Source organism: Sylvia atricapilla, chromosome 13, assembly GCF_009819655.1.
Source record: "Sylvia atricapilla isolate bSylAtr1 chromosome 13, bSylAtr1.pri, whole genome shotgun sequence".
NCBI classification, from domain to species: domain Eukaryota; kingdom Metazoa; phylum Chordata; class Aves; order Passeriformes; family Sylviidae; genus Sylvia; species Sylvia atricapilla.
In genome coordinates, this window is record NC_089152.1 from 8,356,358 (window position 1) to 8,379,388 (window position 23,031).

A 23,031-nucleotide genomic window follows, 5' to 3' on the forward strand; every position below is an offset into this window, starting at 1 on the left:
GGACTTATCAGTGACATGTGACAATGCCCAAGAGTCCTGCATGCAGATAAACACCAAGTGGAGTATTGGCACTGAGAGGTGTGAGGACAAGCTCTGTCCTTGCTCTGCTTCAGCTGTGAACTCAGCCAGTGACCTGCAAACTGAAATTGTCCCTAGCCCGGACATAATTTTGTTATTTTGCTTATTTTGTAAATAGCCCCACTAGAGGGACACGAGATTTAACAACAAAAAACAGGTTCCAAACCTTAGCCCAGGGGACAGAGGTGTTGTTCTTTGAGCTAGGACATCCATCACTATGGTACAGATAGGCTTGCCCATGAATAAGGGAGAACAGTGTGGCTTTGCTCCAAGCATGATGAACATTTAACATTCAAGCCTGAAGAAGTGCTCTGTTACTGGTGATTACCTGGCTAGCAGAAGCTGAGGCTAAATAACAGCCTGAGGAGCAATCTGCAGTGGATAATGGAAGCAGTAGACATCTCTTGCTAGAGGACACCATGAGGAAAGCTAATTTTTGAATGTCTTGCCTCAGGAATGGGATCTCCTACAACGGAGATCAGCAAAAATTGTGTGGCTCAAAAGATTCATGCAAAAGTCTCCATACACCTCATAGCCTGCTATTTAGGGATCTCTGTATTTGCAGTGTTGAGCACCTTACATCCTCAGGAATCAGTGGGCTATGTAAAAAAGCCAGGTGCCATTTGGCTTGGCTCAGAATACTGCACTGAGAGAGTAAATGGAGGTCTGGACAAGTCCTCTGCCTGGGGAGAACATCCCTGCAGTATAACAAGATCCAGACCCTCCCTACTGGTTTTAGCAGGAAGAGTTGTGAGGAAGAACATTTCTGTGTCCCTATCTAAGGCTCTCCAGGTGCTTTCTGGTATTATTAGATAAAACAAGGCGTGACAAGATGGAATTGTTACACCCATTTCACTGATGAGTAGACTGAGACACATAAAAATTGACTTGTGTGATCATCAAACAAATCCTAGAGCTAGAACAGTGCCTTACAAAGCCTTTGTCCCAATTTTCTTGTCACAGCCTTTGCTTCCACCTTTCTCACCCACTGTGCGTTGTCTAATGGCAAGAACCTGGGGGTCAGGCAGGATGGTGTGGGGGAGAAATGGAGAAATGCCCTTCTTGAAGTTTTGTGCTTTCAAGCCTTGTCTGTTCAAGGTGCTCGCTGTGGTTGCAGTACCTGCTCTGCATTGCTTCCTTTCAACCCCGTAAGTTGAACATGTAGCCATGAAAGAAGAGGCAGGTATGAGCCAACCTCAGAATTTGAGGAACAGAGAACTTTGGAATGCTGCAGTCCCCAGTCTTCAAAGGTAAATAATGAATTTCCAGTGCTCCTATGTTCACTTATGCCCTCTTGTGTTATGGCTGTCTTAATGAATTGAGAGAAGCAAATGTACCTTACAAATTCATGGGGGAAAAAAATCTTCCTTTGAAGGAGCTGAATGTCTCCGAGGTAGAATGCTTATTATTGTGTGTTACTGTAAATGTTATGGTGAGGAGTCTGAATGACAAAACTGGGAGAAAACTCTCTGCTTGTTGTTCTTGTCATTCTAGTCCTGTCTCATCCCACTGAAGTACACCTGAAGCAAAAGATGGGTGAAATTGCATGTGAAATCACTCTTTGAAAATCACAGCAAGTTCTGTGTAGTTGACACCAGCAGTGCCCAGGCTTTGCTCCAGGGATTTTTGGTAACTACCAAGCTCAAAGTCAGTGGCCTGACTAATCCAAGGGTCCATGACAGAGGACATGCCTGGTTTTTGCACGAATAGGATAGAGCAAGGTGATGCTATGGGGTCTACAGCAGTCCAGGACCCCCTGAGTCTGAGTGCTTCTGAATCCTGGTCACTGGGAATATGGCTGCAGTGGGGTAGGGAGTGCATGTGCAGAACCAAGTGAGCCAAGAATAAATCTGCTCATATAATTCTACTTAGCCAGAGGTACTTTAGCACTTCTACTTAGGGATGCTCTGGAATATAAAATCTGGGCCTTTCCTAAAATGCACCCATAGTGACCAAGGAAGCAATCAGTATTTGAAGGAATCCATTTCTAGGAAATACAGAATACTCTTGTTGCTTTTTCATGGCATTGATGGTTACCCTGGGTTTGTGGGTGATATTGAGGGTGGGACAAACTGTGCTAGACAGTTACGTTAAGAAAAGTGTGGAGAATCTTGTGCTACTTGAGTTAAAATGACAACTGTAAAATAAGAGTTGCTGCATAGTAGTAAACTCTGCTGCCAGAATGGCTTGCTGATATCTTGACCTGTTGAGCAAAAAAATAATTTATGTGCTTTTGGAGATATTGCCTTTGCCCTGCATATCTTAAAATGGCTCTGTGTGTGAGTGTGTGTGTCAACCCTTCCCCATGGGAAAAGGCCTCCTGGAGCACTGCATCCTATGGCTCTGCCTGGCAGGGAATCCCTGTCAGTCATCGAGATGCTGCTCCTCCCACGTGGACGTGGGGATGGCACTGTAGGGGTCCATGATGACTTTTGCACAGCGGATGATCATCACAATCAGGAAGAGGCAGAGGAAGACAAAACACGCTAATGTCAGTCCCTTGTCCACATCAACGTACACGGGCTCTGGGGTTGGCACCTCCATTGCTCAGGCCACTCTTCATCTGGGTTTGGATTTGCTCCTAACATCATCAACCACCTGCAAAACAAACACGGCGTCAGGGGTGGACCTGATATTTTCTGAGCTCTTCCCAAGGGAAACTTTTCAACAGTTTTCTTTTTCCCAAAACAACCTTGTGTAAACAATATTCCTTTCCCATAACAGCACGTGTTGTTTGCTATTTCTGTTCCTTAGCCAATGGCAGAGGTGTCGGCCCTATGGACCAATAACGTGTCTTCTTAGCACAGTGTGTTATAAAAGGGCTGGATGAATTGTAAATAAACTTTCTGGCTCCTACTGCCTTCTGACTAGAGCCAAGCACCTTTATTTCATGTCCTATTGTGACAACCAGGCACAAGGGATTGCTGCTCCTGAGTGTGGGGAAAATCAGGGGTTGTACTGGACACACCTACGTGTTACAGGTCTGATTAATTCCTGCAGGGAAATAAACCAAATGGAAAGGTTGTAGCTCAGCTGACTGAGAGCTGTGAGAGAAGAAACCTCATCTCCACCCTAATTTAGCCTACAAATGCTTCTTGCTACAATATTAGACACTAAAATGCAAAGGGAAGCAATAGTGAATGAGCACTATCCACTTGAAATATCATCTCTTAAAAGAGGCACAGACACTGTTCTTGTCTTATCATTTCCTAATCATAAAAATATTTCCATTCCTCTGCTAGTGTGAAAGATCAGCCAAATGGCAGAGCAGACTGTTTCTATCCCAATTTTCCTCTCTGTCCAAACATTCTCTGTCTCTCACTGGCACAAAGCAAAGTGAAAATTATGCATACTTATTTTCCATAATCTTTTAATCTCTGGTACTCAAGGTTCTCCAGGCAATAGAAGATTTTTTTAGGAGCAATATCATTTTTAAGTGGATGTTTTATCAACCAGAGAGGTACAGGTGATTATGTGATTAGAACAAGGATTATCTTATTCACTGCTGATGTCTGCATAGCTGAAGGTCTCCTCTGGCCTCCTCACCTGAATCCATAACCAAAAATACTTCAGCAGTGATTGAATCCCTCTCAAAGTTTGACTCTGGGTAGTTCATCAGCTGATAACACAAACTGCTTTGCACAGCTGTGCTGAGAGAGAGGAATTGACCTTACACAGAACTGAGGCACTGCCCAGGGATGGGGAAACTTCTGACATCCACGTTTGGCCAAGGGGGAAGGGAGAAGTGTTGGGATTACAGTGTAGAAGATCAGGAATGCCTCCTTTCAGCAAACAAAACAACAAAGTCATTCACAGCAAATACAAGAATCTGTCTGAGAGCCAGTCCCTGCTTTAACTGGAGAGGAGAGATGGGAACAAGAAGATATTGAGCTATACAGAGGATTTGGTGAAACTGGGATATCAAACAGCCCCGCTGCTCTCTGTTACTACACTGACACAGTGAGGAATCCCCAGGTTTTATTACACAGACAAGTTTGCCTGGTCATGTTTGCAGTGAGCTGGTGCTGCTGGCAGGGCTATTGCAGAGGTGGTTCACATCTGGCTGGAGCATTTTGTTCCTGCAGAATCTTGCTGTGCCGGCTGCCAGTGGGTGTCCCAGAGGCTCCTGAACTCCTGTGCCCTGCAAACTTCCCTCAGGGGGAACTGAAGACATTTTATTTTAAAATCTCACAGTTTCTTCCCTGTCTCATAATTTGCTCCTTTTCAGGTGGTTTTCCAGCCTCACAACCTCCTAGATCCCACAAGGCAAGTACAAATCAGCTGGGCTCTTGAGTCTATTTTAAGCACAAGGATGTCAGATTTTTTTTTTAATTTCCTGAAAGCATAGAAATTACTGCGACAGCCAGTCCTGCAGCAGGGAAATCAAAGAAGCTGATGACATAAAGTTAATGAAACCAAGCAGATAGCTCATGATCTCATGTATTTACCAGTCACATCCTTAGGAGATCATGAAGAAATCTCAGAGGAGTGAGGTCAGGCTTGTAATGCTCACCTTGCCTGGTCAGAGGTTTAATATTCCCCAGAGACTCTGCTACCACTCTTTTTCACTAACCAAGAGATCTTACATTGCAGCTAATAACTTCATTTGATAAAAAAAAAAAAAAGGCTTGTCAGCAAAGTTGAGTTTTAAGTATGAATACTTTATAAATACAAAAGAACAAAAATGTTATCAAAACTGCTGATGTATCCCAGTCTTTTCCTGTAGTGCTCGTGTGAAGGTCCAACAAGGATGGGTGGGATTTTTCAATTTCTTTCCCTGTCCTGACATTCTGGCTGTTGTACCATGTGAGGGTATTTCACCCTAAGTTACCTCCTTCAGATGAGCAGAACTACCTGGTAATTTCCATCAGTACTGATCTTGGAGGGAAAAACTGCATTTTCACTCAAATATACTTTCTTTGGAAAGATGAATAATTTAGTCAGAAAATGATCATAGGTTTCAAGTAGAGATCTATCCTTTTGAGACTTTTCTCTTCCAAATGGCACCACTCAGTCTCATAGGAGTCTGTTTTAAGTGCTGCATGCCTCTGCTTCTCTCCTGCTGGAAGGGAAAAGCACACTTTGGAAAGGATAGGCCAGGCAGAAGGCTTTGCACAAAGAGCAGAGTGAAAGGCTGTGGCATCTGAACTGTAGTTTGCACAGTCAATTATGGTGACAGCTTGAACCTAATGATTTCAGGTTTATGTTGATCTGGTTTGACAAAAGTAGACATTTTCAGTGGGACTAGAAATATTTTTTTTTCCAAAAAAGCTACATTCTTGAGGTGGTATAAATCACATGTTCTCTCTCCTGGTCTCCCCACAACAGTTTGATGCTGAGCACTATTCTGCACGAAGTCACTACTGATGGTCAAGATGTTTCTTGGGGCTGGCCAGAAAGATTTGGCTTTCCAAGTGGCTGTCCTCACTCTCAGCTTGGCTGCTCACCTGCATCTGTCAGAATGGAACCTCCTCTGCAGGTCTGGCTTGTCAGAGGGCTCATGTGAGTGGCAGGAGGGCTGGTGCCAGCAGGCCTTTGGTGGTGTTCCATGCTGATAGCCACTGCAATTCATCCCAGCAGCCTTGGCAGGGCAGGGAGCCCTGCACAGAGCCGGCTGCTGGAATGGGGCAGTGCCTGAGGCAGCTGTCTGCAGATCAATCTGTTGTGGCTGGAACACATTGCTGTTCTAGATCAGGCATCTGGGCAGCAGCAAGAGACAGTCCCCAAATGCAAAAGGAGGTTTTGCCTGCGTTCACCAGGGCTCCTTCCCCTTGGGAAAGCCCAGCTCCCAAATATTACCATGGGCATGCTCTGTCCTGCTGCCTGCCAGCTGCTTGTGGTCCTCCCTCTCTGCAACAGCTGCACAGCTTGTCCTGCTGAATTCCCATTTCCTCAGCCAGTGCCTCCACTGCCCTGTCTCACTCCCCTGGTGCCCAGCAGTACAGCCAGGCTCGGAGTGGGGTGTGCAAGTGTCTCCCAGGCTGAAGCAGGCTGGCTCATGCTGGATGCTCTGCCTGCACATCCTGCCCTCCATCCCAGCCCTGGGATGTGCTGTGCAGGTGAGCAGAAGGGTTTTGCTCAGTTTTTCTTGGTCTGGAGTGTGAAATCCATCAGTGCTGTTGAAATTAGCTCTCTCTCCAGTTATAGGCTGGTTGGCTAGACGTTTTGCTCTTGTTTGCTAGCAGGGTTGATGTTGACTATGTTGACTGCATTGTGTGTGCGTGTGTGGGGGGAAAATCAGCAGAAACAATTATAAAGTTTCACACTTGAATGGTTAGGTTTTCTCTGAATAGCTGAATTGCAGTAAATTACTTTTATTTCCCCAACTTGACAGCAATGTGAATTGTGTTTTTTAATTTTTTTTTTCAGTTTGGTTGAAAATGTGATTAGGTCTAAACAAAGCCAAAAGATGAAGAAGGACAATCCCTGGCTCAAACAAGGCAATTTAGCCATCCTGAGTGTATGTCTTCCTGTAAATCCCTGGGTGCTTCAGTGCAGTGTCTCCCCCTGAGACTCCTTTGAGAGCAGGTGTGTGCCACAGGCAGGCTCACCCAGGGATGGAGCTGTGCTGGGTCAGTAATTGAGCACCAAAAGAGACTCTTGAGGGCTGCAGAGGGCCAGGCAGCAGCTGTGTCTCTTCAGAAGGGTTGGCATCCTCGAGTTTTAGTGCCCTGCTCCCCTGGCTTATTTTTGTGTCTCTGTTCTGGCAGTCAGGAGCCCCTGGAGCTGGGGCAGGGATGTGGCCCAGGGATCAGGAACCCTGACCCTCACTGAAGACTCCATCCTGAGCATTTGGTCTTTGCTGGTTGTTTTGTTTCCCAGTGCCCTTTTCACGAGGGATTGCCACAGAAGAGAGATTATATTTTAATTTTTATGACCTTGTGCAGGATGTTGGCATCCTCCTTAGTGTTCCAACTCTGTTACAGACTCTCCATAACACTTGTGCTCATCAGTGTTCTCATCAGAACTTTGCCATCAGCCCTACCTATGTAAGATAATTTTAAAGATGTGGTTTCGGGGTTTTTTTTTTCCTGACCTGACAATCTTGGCACTGTCACTTTAAATATCAACTAATAATGTACCACATACATTGCAGAGAGCTAGTTCCTATGCTGGTTAATCATATTTCAACTCATCTCAACCCTTAGGATTCATTTCAAAACAGTCTCTGTCTTTGGTTTGTTGTTTTGGGGGTTTTTTTGTTTTCCTTTCTTCTACACTCCTTTTCCCAAAACAACAGATATAGAGGGAAGGAAGGGAAGGGAAATGAGATTTCATGTCTGCAAGCAGATCCATACCTTCCAGACCTGGATAAGAAGCCTGTCACATCCCAGCACAGCAGCATGGTGCAGATAAAATCCTCCCTGCAGTCATATTTTAAAAGTTTTTCTCAGTCAGTGGAGCTGTGACGGCGTCCGGGCTCCGCTCGGGCTCACCTCCACCCGGATCTGGAAGCAGTTCTCACCGGGCTGCCCTGAAAACAGAAATAATAATTGCCAATTGCTCCTCAGGCAGGATGTGGGCGTGACAGGCACATTCTCCAGAGCCACAGCCCGGGGCCATCGGGATACACTCGTCCGCGAAATGGATTCAATTGTCAGACATTCCCTAGGAGGAGGTTTATGGTAGGAAGAGCAACGTTCAAGCCCAAAGTCATGTCAATATTTCTTCTTAAACGAGCAGAAAAATCCTGTTTTTAAATCACAGTGAAAGATCAGCTGGGTTTGAATTGATCCTGCCCAGGAGTCTGCATATTTATTCAGGGCTTGGATGGTTTGTTTAAACAAAACTACTTGATTTATTGGAACTGATACTCTAGGACTTATAAAACTATTAATTATTTGCCTTTTTTTTTTTTTTTTTTTCCCTTTTACTCAGTCTGGTTTGGGCTAATACTCTTTTTTACATGCACACAAAATAATTCCAACCAGCAACTCTTGCTGGATGACAAACCTGGCTTTGTGCACATTGTTGTGGAAAGGAGCTCTAAGGTATAGGATGGGAAGGTTGAGAAGAACAAGCCAAAAGATGAGCCCAAATCCCTGGTGAGGGGACAGGGTGTTGCTCAGGCAAAGAGACCAGAGGTGAGTGGCCAGGAAGGAAGGTGAAATGCTGCTCCAGGTAGGTATTGTGTGTGTTTGTCAAACGAAGTCACCTTCAGTTTGAAGTTCAAATCTATACAGGAATAGCCTGGACACTTGATCATCCTCTAATATTCTTAACAATCTAGTTTTGATTAAAAAGTCACTGCCTCTGAGCACAGGAGTCAAATGCTATAGATAGATACAGACAGATGAGCTTCTTGCTACACCCAGAGAGCAATAATATGACCGTTAGCTTAGTCTAAAAATTAATTGTCCTTTTATACTTACAATTCTTTCAGCAGAAAATCAATACTTCATTTCAGTAACTCTGCCTTCCTATAAGCATGATTTTTCTTGTGTACCTGAAGGCAGGATTAATCTCTCTTTTTAACTCACTGTTTGGCATCTTGTTTTGGTTGTTGGACTATTTTATTTCTTGCTTTACATAATGACTTTAAATCTTTATACTTAGCTTAGTTTATGCAAACTCCTTTGTTCGATCCAGCCCTCAGTTACAGTCAAGAGACAAATAATCTTCCCTCCACACACTTGCTTTAAGCCAGTTGTAAATCACTGGATACCAGTATTCCATCAGAAGACTAAAGACACCATTTACAAGAGCCCAAAAGTTGAAAACAAATAAACACATAAATCAATCTGGAGAAAGTTTTAAAAATTGCTGTTGCACAAATGTTTCCTTCCTACATAGCCCCATGGCAAGAATAACATTAATCTTCATTGAGGAAAAGATGCAACATACACTTAAAATAACTGTGGGCTGCTTATAATTTGAGAGCATCCTAAATCAAATAATAATTTCTCACTCACTTCAAGGAGCATGTAGAATTACTCACTAACAAAGGATAAAAAAAAATAGATGGTTGCGTTTGGGAACAAGTTACTGTTCAGAAGTATTGAGTGAAATGATGGACAGTTGGGATCTGGAGTAAAAAGTGTTTCCAGCCTCCCAAAGCTCAACTTTAGCGAAAAATCCTTGACTAAACTTTGCTGAGGTGAAAGCATCTGGGAATCTTTCTCAGAGACTGGAAGTGGTGATTCAGAGGTGAAAAAGAGGGGTAGGATCAGTGATGCACTGCAAGGGATGCAGGCTGGACACGAGGGTGGGAAGTGCTGGGACTCAACTGCCATAAACAAGGGCAGGTAATGCAGGGTGATGTTGTGATGCTGTCTTTCTGTCTTTGTATCAGTTGCTTTACAATCCAGAGGGGAGCAGGAGGAGAGAGAAAATCCAATGCTCCCTCAGAGCCCAGCTCAGCCCAAAATTAGGGGATTTTGCTTCCCCTCCCTGGTGCTGTCCTGGGCTGGCCAGGCTCATCCCTGGGGCAGGGGACTCTGTGACTCCTGTGTGTGCTGCAGGGACCTTCCCTTGGTTCTCTCTGTGTTTCTGCTGTGGTGAGAGAGCTGCAGGGACTGTACAACCCATCCTCCCTGCAGTGCTGCCTTCCACCCTGGGGCCGTTGGGAACATTGATTCATCCTTTAGCAGATAATGCCCGAAAAATGCAAAGCAATACCTGTGATAGGAAAAGTTTAGATGAGCTCGAGCAGGAACATCTGTCTGAGCAGGACCATCCTTCATTCCATGTGTATTTTGATAAGGGGCTGAAGCTGCTTTCCTTATCACTGCTCTGATGCACTGAGTGCATCCCTTTCATCAGGGCAAGAGGCAAATGTGAAGGAGCCTTAGAGAAACAAATGGATGAGGCTTTTAAGCCAAGGCTTGTAAGATCTGAATAGATATGATATAAACTCATTTTAACGGAGTATCTGCTTCTTAAACTCTCTGCTGTTTAAATCCTCTGAAAGGAGGCAAACATGCCTGTTGGTCCTGGCAGTTATTTTATAAATTAAACAATGACTGTTAGCCAGGAGAATTATAAGCAAAGCTATGGAGAAATTTTTCACTGCAGCAAAGCTGACAAGGAGGAAAAACGACCCATATTTTTCTGTACTGCTCTGAATTTTATTATTTTCTTTTACAAAAACAAAAGGCTCACTTTAAAGTAGAACAGCAACTCCTTTTTACATAAATATCACCTTGTGGTGGTGATGTCCAGTATCTCTAACTTGCAGTGTATCTCTCAGAGACACAGCTTTTCCCCTTTTATCTTGAAAAGCTACATACAGATCAGATTAAGGCTGTATCAATATTTTTCCAATTGAGGAAAATATTGTGGATGAATTCTCAGCTGGATGAAAAATAGCTGGTTTATGCCTGTAGAACTGCCACAAATAAAGGCAGAAAGAAATCATATAGTCCTGCTTCACTTCTGAATCACTTGTTTCAAACCAAAAGTTAAATTCTTGCTAATGAAGGTATCTCCTAGTCAAGAAAGTTTTAATGGATGAGCAGCAAAACATCCAAAATAGTTACTGGTGGCCTCGTCATTGGAATAGCTGCAGTTATTCTTTAATCCACACTGATAACTAATCCATACACTTTTTAAATACAGGCTTTTCTCAGATACTTCAGGAATTTGTAGGGAGAGAGATTTGATCAATTAAACATAAGCAAAAATAAAGCCCAAAGTCCAAGTGTGTTTTGGCTCAAAACAAGACAAACTGACACAGGGCTTCCACCAAAGGCACTGCTCCTGTCTGCTCCTTTTCTGAACCAGTCTGGTCTGCAGGGGATGGTGAGGATGGATGTTTGTAGCTTGTGCTAATGCACAGAACCTCCTGTGCTATTGCTCTGATTCTCTGTGGTGATCTAACCAGGGCTGTGATGCCAGCTGAACCACATCCTATCTTAAATTGGAAAAAAAAATCTTGCAAAGGAGTCTTAAAGACTGAATGAATGAGCCTGGCATGTAATAGAAATATGGACCTCGTGCAGAGCAAGACAGGAGGTTAGACACTGTCAGCATCTGTTGCCAGGTCACTGGGCAGAAATGGACCCCCAGGAGGAGCAGCCCCAGAGCCCAGACATGTGGTTGGGTAAGGATGAGAAACCCCTAGAAAACAATGGTAAAACCAGCCCTACTTAAACAGATTTATCTCTCCTTACTGGTATGAGGAATGGGAGGAAAGGATAATTGAAGATCTGCGATGAAAAGTTAGGGGCCCCGGGTGATCCCAATGAGTTTGGGTTAGGGCTGTTTCAGGGAGCAGAGCCTAATGCTACGTGGGACACCCACAGCAGCTCACTGCTTCTCTCCCTCTCCAGCTGGAAAAGCAGAATTGTTGCAGCATGTTATCTAATTTCAGCTATAATTTGCCAACAGGAGAAGCAGAAATATCATTACTAGTTTTTCCCTGTTTTCTTTTCTCAAGAGAACAGTTTTTCTCTTGCTACTATAAGAACTGGGAGAATGAAAGTTGGCTGGTTTTCAGAGGCACTGAGTGCCTCCAGCACCATCTGGAACCAGTGTGAGCAGCCAAACAGCTCAACAGCACAGAAAATCTTCCTGTTTTCAGACCCTCTCCTCCTTTCTGCACAACTCTGCACATGAACACTGCACAAAAGATTCTTTCTGATGAAGATCCAGTTGGCACCCACATAAACTGTATTTTCCACTGTCTCCCAACAGGGATGGATTGCATCTTCCTTCAGAGAGAGGCCAGATGATTTTTATTACAAATGAACCAAAACCTTGAGTCAGGACATGCATTACATTTTCCATGACAGCCCTGGCTGGAGTGAAGGCTCCTGATAAGAATTTAAAGATAATTGAGCTCTAGTCTATAGCTCTGTAAGTAGGCAACCAATACAGCAGCCTCCAAATTTGGCATGTCACCAAGCAGGGCTGGGTGAAAGGATAAATGGCCCATTGCTGAGATGAGTGAGGATCAGTCAGGATCCTGAGCCTGAGCCCAGCTGTTCATGGTCTCTGTCTCTTGTCCTTCCCAGGACATGTGGGAAATATCTATTGTAGTAAATCAAATGTGTCCAAGGCTGGTTTTTTGGCATCAAGGCTGGCTGGTAAAGAGCTGCCTGTGCAAATGGGGATGAAATTTTTAGCACGGCCTGTTGTGTTAGGATAAGGGGTGATGGTTTCAAACTAAAACAAGATCTAATTAGATCTCATATAAGGAAGAAAATTTCTACAAGGAGGGTGGTAAAACACTGGCACAGGTTACCTGGAGAGGATGGTAGATGCCTGATCTCTGGAAATACTCAAGGTAAGGTTGAACAGGGTTCTGAGCAACTTGATTTAATTAACGATCTCTCAACTCATTGCAGGGGGCTTGAAGCTTGATGACCCATAAAGGTCTCTTCTAACCCAAACAATTTTATGATTCTGTGAAATCCTGCTAAACTTGGCCTCTGTGACAGATTATGTTGGCAGAGGGATAACAAATTAAACTTGTAAACTTTGAGTATCTCTTAGTTGCAAAATTTATTTATTAGAAGTGCCAGGTGGATGGGTATAAAATGCAGTTTGTGCCTAATCAAAGACAAAGAGCAGTCAAAAATTATCTCTGTGAATGGTGAAACAGTGGGGCTCTTTCTGACTGGGCTTTGGTGGCAGGAAGTGGGCAGAACAGCAATTTGGTGATCACCACCACAGCCTGACACTGAAGACTGTCCAAGCAGTGAAAAGCCACCCCATGATTATCACCCTGGTTGTAGTTCTCATTTCTGGGGCATATTTCCTGGATCACCTTTAGTGAATCCTCAGGTACCCGTGCCCTGGGGGCTGTTCCAGGCCAGGCTCTAATTCACCTTCCCTGATCCATGCTAGTGATGGCTTTGGTCATAGCTTTGTTTGTGCTCAGGGTTTTGGGCTGACTGATGCTTTTTCATTCCCTTCTTCTGTCTCATCCCAGTCTGTACTGAAGATATTCCCAAGTATAACCCATGGCCTGAGTGCCACCTGTGTTTTTCTCCACATGGGTTTTCCCTGATCATGTACTCATGTACACTCCCTAAGTACACATACAGCCTTTTCATCACATCAAGAAAGGTCCTTTTCCTCAGCTGGAAGCTCATTGACTTTTCTATAAAACTTGTAGTCAGAAACACTCTTTAATTAAGACTGTACAGAAAAGAGCTTTGATTCCAGACGTGTGTTACAGCCTGATGTTGTTTTGTCTGTCACTGCTGCAGATTACTGGAAGTGTAGTCCTTGATTAAAAAGATTGTGGGCAATTACATCCCATCTCCACATCTTGCCCTAGATCAGTAGCTTGTCAGTGGGTCACTGGGAATCAGACTGCCAGAACCTTTGTACCTGTTCAGTTTATAAAGGGCTGGTTTTGGCACAGCACCCAACAGTCCCAGACAGCCAATCCCTGACTAATGCACACAAGGAACATTTTTAAGTGAACCTAATGTACAGAGAGCCAGGAGGGTTTGCCTGAACTGACTCAGCAGTTTGGAAGGGCCTTTCTCTCTTGCAGGGATCACACTGACTTCTAAATGTGTCGAGATGTCCCAAACCTTAGAGCCCTTTTACTGCTTGTAGCCATTTTTTATTTTGGTTTTTATGGACTGGGATTGCTGTGGTTTGAAAGCAGAGAAGTGAGCTGAGGAATAGATACCTGCCATAAGGGAGTTCTCTTTAGGATAACTAAAATGATCAAAGAGGAGATCAGTTCCTTTGTAAGTGTCTAAAGAAGATAGGAAAAAGGTAGCTGAGGAATATGTTTGAACTATACAAAAATCACAGATCAGGAAAATGGAAAAACTTTCCACTCAATTTTAAAAAAATCATCAGTTTTCAAAAGAGGTAAACTTGGGGACATTCAATGAACTAGTAGACACCCAGCTTGTTACTAAAAAAAGGACTTCTTTATTCAACAGGTAGTGACTTCCAAAAACTTGCTACCACAGAGGATGGAGACAGTACCAACAGGCTTTTTGAACTGGATGAATTACAGAGAACAGGTCCAGAAATAGACCCTGAAACCACAAATCAGAGGCCTTCCCTATGGCTTCCTAATGCAGCAGTTGTGGGTGTTAGAGGATGGGGTGCCAAATGTGACCAGGCTAGCCAGTGTCCTAATGAGCATCTCCCCTCAGACCACTGGGCTGCTCCAGCAAAGGGTTTATGTTCTTGTTTCTTGGATCTCCAATGCTTTTGGGCTGCCTCTGGAAAGTCCCTTTAAGAGAAGAGGAGATATTTAAGATCTGATGCAATTTCAGCTTCAATCTCTATTTGTATCTGTAAGTAATACAGCTCTAATACTTTTAAAACCAGGCACTGATCTTTGCTTCTAGTTTAGCTCTGTCTCTTTATATTTACTGAATATATTTATATTCAGTGCAATAATGAGATTCCTCAAAAGCTCTTCATGCATGAAAAGAAACTAAACTCAAACAGCTCAGTCCTATGAATAATAAGGTGAGATGTGTCCCAGTGGGTCTCTGCCTGTCCATGGCTGGTATTTCTTTATTGTCAAGGCTCGTTTTATGCCCATGGAAGTTTAATTAATTGCAAATGCAGGCACAGTGGAAAGTTGCTTTGCAGTACAGGTGACTTTGGGCCAGAAGTAAGTATACATCTAACTTACAGGAGTTACCTCCCCACATCTGTGTGTGCTGAAGAAGTGACAATTACCTCTGAGCAATCTCAGCAGACACGTGGCTCAGTGCAGAGCATCCAGCCAATGATCTTTACAGCTGTGCAGGGAGCACAACATGATGACTCTATGAGGATTAACTATATATTCCTACTTCATTTGGTGCATTTCTGTGTGAAGATTTATGGTAGGACATAAAGGACTGTGGTCATGACTCAGTACAGAACTAAACTTTTATAAGGAAATTTTTTACATATGTGCAAATGCAGATCTGGAACTAAATTTTTTAATTTTTTTTTCACTAAGTGTTCTTTGTTTCCCCTTGGACTGTTTTCCCTGCAAGGTCTTCTAGATGATCCTAGTGCTGAGCCTCATGGTAGGGAACGACTCCAGATCTCCCACAGGTTCAATGTGCTGCAGCTGAGCCTGGAGCATCTGGAAGGACAGGACACTGAGCTCAAAAGCAGCCCTGGCTTTTCAGTTGCTCAGCTGCAACTCTGCCTGGTGCTGTTCCATCAGTGCTGTGCTCAGAAGCTGCTCCTGCTCTTGTGCCAGCAACAGTCAGGCTTCTTAGAACAGGGCTTTGATTGAAGAGAGGGGAGTGAAGTGGCAGAAGGAGATTTGTAGCTCCATCGTGGTTCAGCATAGGTCTCCTCTCAGAAGGCAAACAAGGACAACTGGCTTTGCCCAGTTCTACAGTGTTTCTAATTCACAGAAAAAAAGCCGCAAATCTTCTCCCATATCACTGCAGATTAACACACAGAATTATCTAGATGTTGTGGCGGGAGGAAAATGGTTTCCTCCACAGTAAAAAACCCCAACACTCTCTTTTGGGTGGAAGCCTCTGTGCAGGTGCAGCCTGGCATGTAGAGGTGTGTGAGATGCTCAGGGTTTGTGCAGGGACAGCTAACACAGTCACAGGGATTATCTGTGGCAGCACAAGGCAAGGGGCCATGTTTTGTTTCAAGTTGTCTGTTTAGAGCAGGATTGTTTGAGTCACCTGTAACAGCAAAGCACAGACCTCAATTCTAGCTGAGTTTAGGAATTACCACTTCCAAAGGAAGGTAGATAAAATCTTACTACTTCTATTTTTCTGAATTACTGAAACAAGGAAGCTCTTTTAACAGCAGGAGCCTCCAGCATTGCCCCCCAGTCTGTGAGTCTGAGCTTTGCCTTCTCTTAGTCTGCTCTGCAAACTGAACTTTGCAAATGGGGATTTCCTCCAGCATCTCTATCTAACGTGACTGCCCCAACTGCACCCTCAGCTCTGAGAGGGGCAGCAGGGGAAAGTAGCCTGAGATTGCTGTAAAATTCAGTTCTGGTAAATATGCCCAGTAGGAAAGTCATGTACAGGCTGGTGGCTGAAGGGATGGAGTGTGGGAGGGAGGCTGGGCAGCTGCTCACACACAGCCTGATGCATGTGGTGTCAGCAGGGTCAGCAAACCTGGGGTGGAACACAGAGTAAATAATGGGGCCCGTGTGGCAGGGCTGCCTCAGGCACCCTTCCTGGGCTGAAGGAACACTACAACTGCAAACCATTCAAAACAGTGAGATACACAGCACTCAGCTGTAGAATAGCTCTATATAGGGCTAAAACATGCCCTGCACATGGCTCTTTGAATGACTTTCCCCTAACAGAGAAAATGTCTGGCTTCTATTTACATGACTGTGAGCACCCTTGAACTAATTTAGTTTGGTGAATGTTGGACTTTGCAGTGGGAGGGTTGATTTCTAGAGAAATTCTTTTAATAATAAAATGTCTCATAAAAACTGCATTGACTTCAACCAGGCAGACTGTGGGCAGATAGAAACTTCTGACTGCTTCACTTTAACCCAGTGCTTTGGGGCTAAGGAAAACACAAATGCCATTATGGTGGTGGTAAATGTCCCCCAGGAGCAGGAAAATCAAGGGTGGCTTTATTTACATCTGGTGGGTTGGGGCTGAGGAGAGTGTGACACTCAGTGAGTAAACTTTGTGCCTCCAAGACACCTCTGTGGAATCAGTGGGATGTACAGGCTGGCAGCCTACACTTGGCATCTCCCACATTGTGCAGTGGTATGACAAACACAAACTTTAGACCTCCTCCCCCTCAGCTTTTTTTTTATTCCATCCATTGACTCACTACTGACTTTGCGGAGAGAAACACAGTGGGGTTGGTGCATTGCTGGGTTCATGTGTCTGAAGGTACCGTCTCAACATCTTCCAAAGCCTCCATAAAATCAGGTCTGAGAGCTAAACAGCCTCAGGAAGCCCTGCTGAACTTTCTGGCTCAGGAAAGCCTTACTGCCAGAAAGGATGCTCTGATGGGAACACTGCATTCCCAAGCCAAATTGCCCTTGGAATCACTTCCCCTCCTCTGCCAGCTAATAAAACCCTAATTTTCTCAAAGGGAAGTTCAAGCAGAGTTTTGACTTTGAAAAATAAGTGCCGGCAATTATCTGTCATTTGATATAACCAGTTCTATTGATATGCAATATTTAATAGGAAGTGTCTAAATATTATATAACAGCATAAAAACCTGCACTTGACCACAAAGAAAGGTGTCCAAATTATTCCTTTGGCATCTACTGATGGTATAGTTTAAAGTAAGTCTCCCAGGAGTCTGATAGGCTGTGTTGTCACAACTTAAAACTTCTCCTATGAAGTGGTTTCCTGAATGCTGCTTTGGGGTGGCTCTGTTTGATTTTTTTTTTTTTTTTTTTTCTCTTTGGTGACCTACTGCAGTGGACACCAATTAAAGCATTTGGCAGGTTTCTCATAAATATAACCTTGAAACTGTGGAGCAATCTACTGGTGAAACACGGCCAGCCTATGTACATCTGCCCATCAAATGACCCTGTAAATGCCATGGTTAGGAAGAAAAGCAGATTTAAGAAATTGGGGGTATCCTCTCCACACACCACCGTGGTACATGGCCCCATCAGTTTGTACTGCAGGGACTCCTCTCCACCCCCTTCTATTTCAGGTCTTCTGACAAAGCTAATTATGGCAGCGAGTGACTTGCATCAATGACATTCAGGGAAGACAAGCCTTTGTGGGCTCGGGAGTTCTTGAGCATTGCCCTCTCTGCAAATTTTTCTTCTTCCAGTGAAAGTGTAATGGTTTGCTATTTTCCATGTTTAGGAAAACTTTGCTATACATTCACCTTTTGTATTTTACCAGCAGCCTTGGATAATTAATAGCCTCAGAGACCTGCTCTGTTATAGGCAGGGACTCTAAAAACTATCTTCCTTTCTCTTATAAGCTTCCTTTCTGTTTTTATAAGCTTGAGAATCAACATTGCTTTTCTAAGCCTAAAAACACAGCCTGGGACTGGATCTAGGTTCTTTGCTACCTCATGAATCACCACACAGGGAATGATTCCACACTGGAACTTGGAACGGGCCAATAATTCAGGAGCCAGGAGACATCCTAGCTCCCACACACACCCTGGCTTTACATATGGCATTGCTGCATTGCTACTGGATATAAAAAGCCTACAGGATCTGTTTCAGTCAGGAAGCAGCTGGGACTGTGAATGCAGATGAGAAGCAGACTTAATTCACTCAAGGAAAACGAGGCAAATAGAAAACGAACATTATTTTCCTGTCTATAATTGCATTTTAAGTGCATAATAAGTAGATGATGGTAACTATGTGCTAAAGGGTCCAACTGTTCTTAATTGATTAAAATAGCTTCTGAAGGCTGTTCTGTTGTGGATTTAACACAACATGGTATTACACCATTGCACCAGGATGAGTTTGTAGTTAGCTATGTGTCTCTTCTCTGGGTCAGAGAGTTTTCCACAGTTCAGAGAGTGTCACTTGGTACTGACAGTCACCAGCCTCTGTCCCACTGATCTCAATAGAGGGGCAATATATCAGCACCAAAACCCTGATGTCTCTCATGTAAGTTGAAAGAGTCTTTTCCAGTGGTTAATATAACATTCAGCTTCTAGAAATAAGCAGAAATTGGTGGTCAGACATGCTGAGCTGAGGGCATTTTGTCCAGATGTTCTTTTCTTTATTTCTTTCCCTCTACCCCAATGACAAATCTGTGATATAAAACCCTGTGGTGTTTCAATTTGGATGTGTTAATAAACTTCCCTCTCAATAATGCAGAGCAGACCTGGGAGTGAGCACAGGATCAGCCACTCTGGCAAACTGCAGGGAGGGAAGAGTGACAGAGGATTTGGGATGGACAGGTGGAAAAATTCAGCAGGGCTGAGGGGACCATTCCTGGCTCTATCCTGGTAAATACTGAATTGATTAAAAAGCATGGTGAGACAGGAGCTGAGCTTGTCCTTTGTGGGAACTTCAGATCTGGGACTGCATCTGTTACTGAGTCTTGTATTTCATATCTCAGAGATGGGGGAAAACAGGTGAGTATTTTTCCTGTAAGATGAGGTAGGAAAATCAAGAGTCTCTTTTCTCTGTGCAAGGAAGATACTAGGAAAAGTAGTTTTCTGTAGGATCCTAGAAGGAAAACATTATTTATCCTACGAAGGCTTTTGTTCTCCAGCCAGAGAATGAGGAGTGTAATTCTGAAGTGTCTTGAAGTTGGCTGCAGTACAGGTTGCTCAATATTAATTAAAAAAGAAATAACAACAGCATAATCATTATGGCCAGCCCAGTGTTTTATTCCACCTTCTTTAAATAGACTAAATAAATCACTGACTTAATAAATATTTTCCATGTAGCAGCATGGCAGCTGCCTCAGTTCACTGGCAGACAGCAGAGTCCTGGCAGAACCTGAACACCCACATTTGAAGGCAGCATCTCTGGGCCTTGTCTTTAATTGCAGAGCCTTAAATCACACAACCCATCTTGCTCTAGGCTCTATGTCTCATCTGTGTCTTATGTTAACCTGTTGTCAAAAAAAATTTGATTTGCAAATATACAAGATCTGGGCTGATAGTTTAATTTTAGATCACTGATCTGAATGAAGTTTCATGCAAGGATTTAAGCACATGCCTGGCTTTAAATATGCACTAAGGGCAGACCTGAGAATAAAGCAGTGAGGACAAGATGTATAATTGCATTTATCTTCCTTATTTCTTGTAGACTTGCTTCACACTTTACAGACTGACAGAATGTTCTGAGCTGGAAGGGACCCATGAGGTTATTGAGTCGAGCTCTTGAGTAAATATCTTGGTCCATATGGGACTGAGCCCACAAGCTTGGTGTCATCAGTACCCTGCTCAAACCAACTGAGAGAAGACTTGAATGAGAACAGGGGTTTCTAGGAAGGATTCAAGAACCAATTTATTCCTATGCCTTTGACTTTTAACCTAAGTCCAACTAATACTGTCAGATTTGAAGTATGTGCCTGGTTTGCTGGATGGCACCTGGAATTGCCTGCACATTGCAGTCTCTGTAATGGACATGGAATTTTTCCCAGTCTCCACCTTTGTTATTGAATGTTGAGGCAGAAAATTGAAGCAGTGCTAATTAAAGTAGGAAGGAACTTTTCAACTTTATAAATTAATGCATTTATCTGGAGTACTCCCTGGAATTCAGAGGGTTTCCTCCTATCTCAAGCAGTAACCATCTCTTTCCTGTAGGTTAATGTGTATGAATTAATTTTAGTCCATGTGATAAGTGATATGAGATTGAGCTGAAAAAGAAAAATCATAAATCTGTGCTGACGGTGCATATTATTTAAAAAAAGGCTCAAAATAACTTGGATAGTAAATGAATACAAAGCCTTTGACATCATGGGTGCTTCAGATTCACATCCACACAGCTGCTAAAATGGAAATTTGTCATCCCAAGTATTAAATGGAAGGAAGATCAGAGAAATTAATTAAACAAATACATAGGAAACCTGACCTAGCAGTCATTAGGAGCTCCAATCAATGGGTATTTGTCTTGCAGGACAAAACCATTACTGCTTACAGAAACACCAAAGAATCATGGACTTGGACCAAGAAATCTATTTTGGAAGGCTTTTCTTCCTAGCACAGGGCATTTTCAAGAGCATTTAATTGCACTTTTTCATTTTGGAACTGAATGGTAAAATCCTATACCACATTGACTGAGATCACAGCCTCACATAACCCCTGCAGCAGAAGTCGCCTTAAACAACAGCAAATTTGTCAATGCCTGACTTTATTAATATGAAAGCAAGAGTTCTTGCAGCAAAAGGAGAACTCCCTGTGATAAGTCTTCGGCCAGGGTTGTAACAAGCTCCATTTTAAGTTTCAAACTGCAGTGATGTCAGCAAATGACAAAACCAGCCTTGGCTTCTGGCATGTGCTGAAGTTCATGAATGGCAGTTCTGTCACTGTCAGAACTCAGGAGACAGCACAGCCCAGACCTCTGGAAAACATCCTCTGGATACCTGGAGTTCCATATTCTTACCTGGGAGACATGCAATAAATAAAACCAACGCATATTCATTTTTAGCCTTATTTTGCATCTTGGTGGGAGGTTTCTGCCAGTTCCACTCATGTTAGGATCACATCTCCAGTGTCTCTGAACCCTTCCCAAGAATGGCAGCAGTCACCTGCAGGCTGCTGAAAGGGCTGAGTGTCTCCTGTTATTGCTCATTGTGTCACAGGCTGCCCTCAGGTCTCTGAGTGGTTTCTCTCTTTGTATTCCACAGGACACAACATTGGTGACTGCAGTTAGGTGTTTCAAGTGCTAATCTTTTAAGAAGAAAAACTATTTAGCTTTCAGATTTATTTGCTTACAGCCCTACATGTTGCCAGACTCTAATTGTAGATAAAGTTCACCAGATGCTGGACTTGGTGACAATAATACAATCTGGGAGTGTTTCACTGGAAGCTCTGAGCAGTGACTGGGAATAAAACTTCTCTCTGGCTGATGTGGCTCAGCTGTAGATAAATAAGCACTGTGTGCTTTGGTACATTCCCTGTGCATTCTGCTTCAGTGGTTTACTTCCTCTTATTTTGATTTATTTTTTCTTTCTGGCATAAACTTAACATAAGACAGAGCTGTGCAAACTTGATAACCTTAAGGAATTATTTGGGACACAGTGATCTAGGCATAATTCTCTCCTCCTTTATCCCCATAAACAAGGAAGACCATAAATCACCTTCCATCTGCTTTGGCATGCAGTGGCACTCAGGAAATGCTATGCAGAGCTCTCCATCATGCAAATCTAGGCTGGGACCCTGTGGCCAGTGAAGTCAGCAAAGTGAAGACTTATTTCCAAACAGCAAGCAAAGAAGACCATAAGACTAAATCTTGATTCCTCATTCCTTTCCCCTTTTGTTTTTTTGTTTGTTTTGGGGGTTTTTTTGGTTGGTTTTTTGGCTTTGTGTATCAAAAAGAAACAATCAAACCAAATTACACAAAACAATGCATGCACATACTACAGCACCTGTCTATTTGTCTGCATTTACCTGGAAATCCTTTTCGTCATTTGACAACCTCTGAACTTGGGGAATTTTATGAATACTTTTTTTAAATACAGGAGAACTGAGCTGTGTATAATGCCAGCTTCTTTTTTTTTTAAGGGGAGATGGGTGGGTGGGGTGTGATTTTTAAGAGAAAAGCTTCTTTTTAAGTGTTTGACTCCAGATACCTAAAGTGATTCTCCACTCTGTCAGAACATGTGCATGCAGAAACTTTAATCTACAAACTGTAATATCCAGTTGTTAAGGCAGCAAATTATGTGAACAGGGTGTTTTACTGCTGTGATTTGAACACCTTGGAAATGCTGAGGCATATTAAAATATTTTGAAGGCATTTAATGAATAATAAATGTATTTATTATTGCTATGCCACTCAAGCAGGGAAAACAACATCAGCTTGCATGAAAATACGTCGGTGACTGCTCTGCAGCAAACAGAAGTTGATTATACACAAACCTTTCCTGTGGCTGGGGTAGAATTATTTTCTTCAATGCCTTTTACACATCATTCCTCCCTTTTTGCAAAGGAGAATTGTGGTTTTCCCTCTTTGCATGCACTTGCACTTCCTTGCCTTTTTTTAGTTCCAGCAAATGGAAACTATTTCTTCCTTCTCCTTTTTTGTAACCTGGTGAAAAAATGCTTTTATTCCTTCACAGATTCCTTTTCTAAACAGCAGCCAGCAAGGACTTTACGGAGCAGTGATTTTCACAGCACCCTTTCCATGTCCCTGGAATCGTTCTGCTGTACAAGCAAATGCAGAGTATTTTTGAGAAGGATTGAAAGTAAATGACTTCAGGCTTCCTGCTCTGTGCTCACACCAGTGTTTTAAGCACAGCTCCTCAGAAAGTTACAGAGATCTAAAAATACATCTAAAAGAAAGAGGTATATAGAATCATCTTTGCCACTTTGATGTAATCATTATTCATTCAAACACATTCTCACCTGCTAAATGTATTTATATAAGATCTTTAGTAGTTATTTAACACCCTGCATGTTAACTTGTTTATGGGCCCAATAAGCAAC

The 23,031-nt window shown here is 43.1% G+C and overlaps 1 protein-coding gene across 1 annotated transcript in view; it reads right to left on the minus strand.

The window, feature by feature from the left end:
* Window positions 1–921: 921 nt before the first annotated feature.
* Window positions 922–23,031, minus strand: part of CTXND1 (cortexin domain containing 1) — a 33,323-nt gene continuing 11,213 nt past the window's right edge. The window contains exons 2-3 of the mRNA XM_066328033.1: window positions 7,377–7,552; window positions 922–2,676 (exon numbers count right to left, since the gene is read on the minus strand). Of these exons, the coding sequence (XP_066184130.1) occupies window positions 2,443–2,622 (180 nt within the window). The 5' untranslated portion in view covers window positions 2,623–2,676; window positions 7,377–7,552 and the 3' untranslated portion in view covers window positions 922–2,442. The remainder of the gene's footprint in view (window positions 2,677–7,376; window positions 7,553–23,031) is intronic.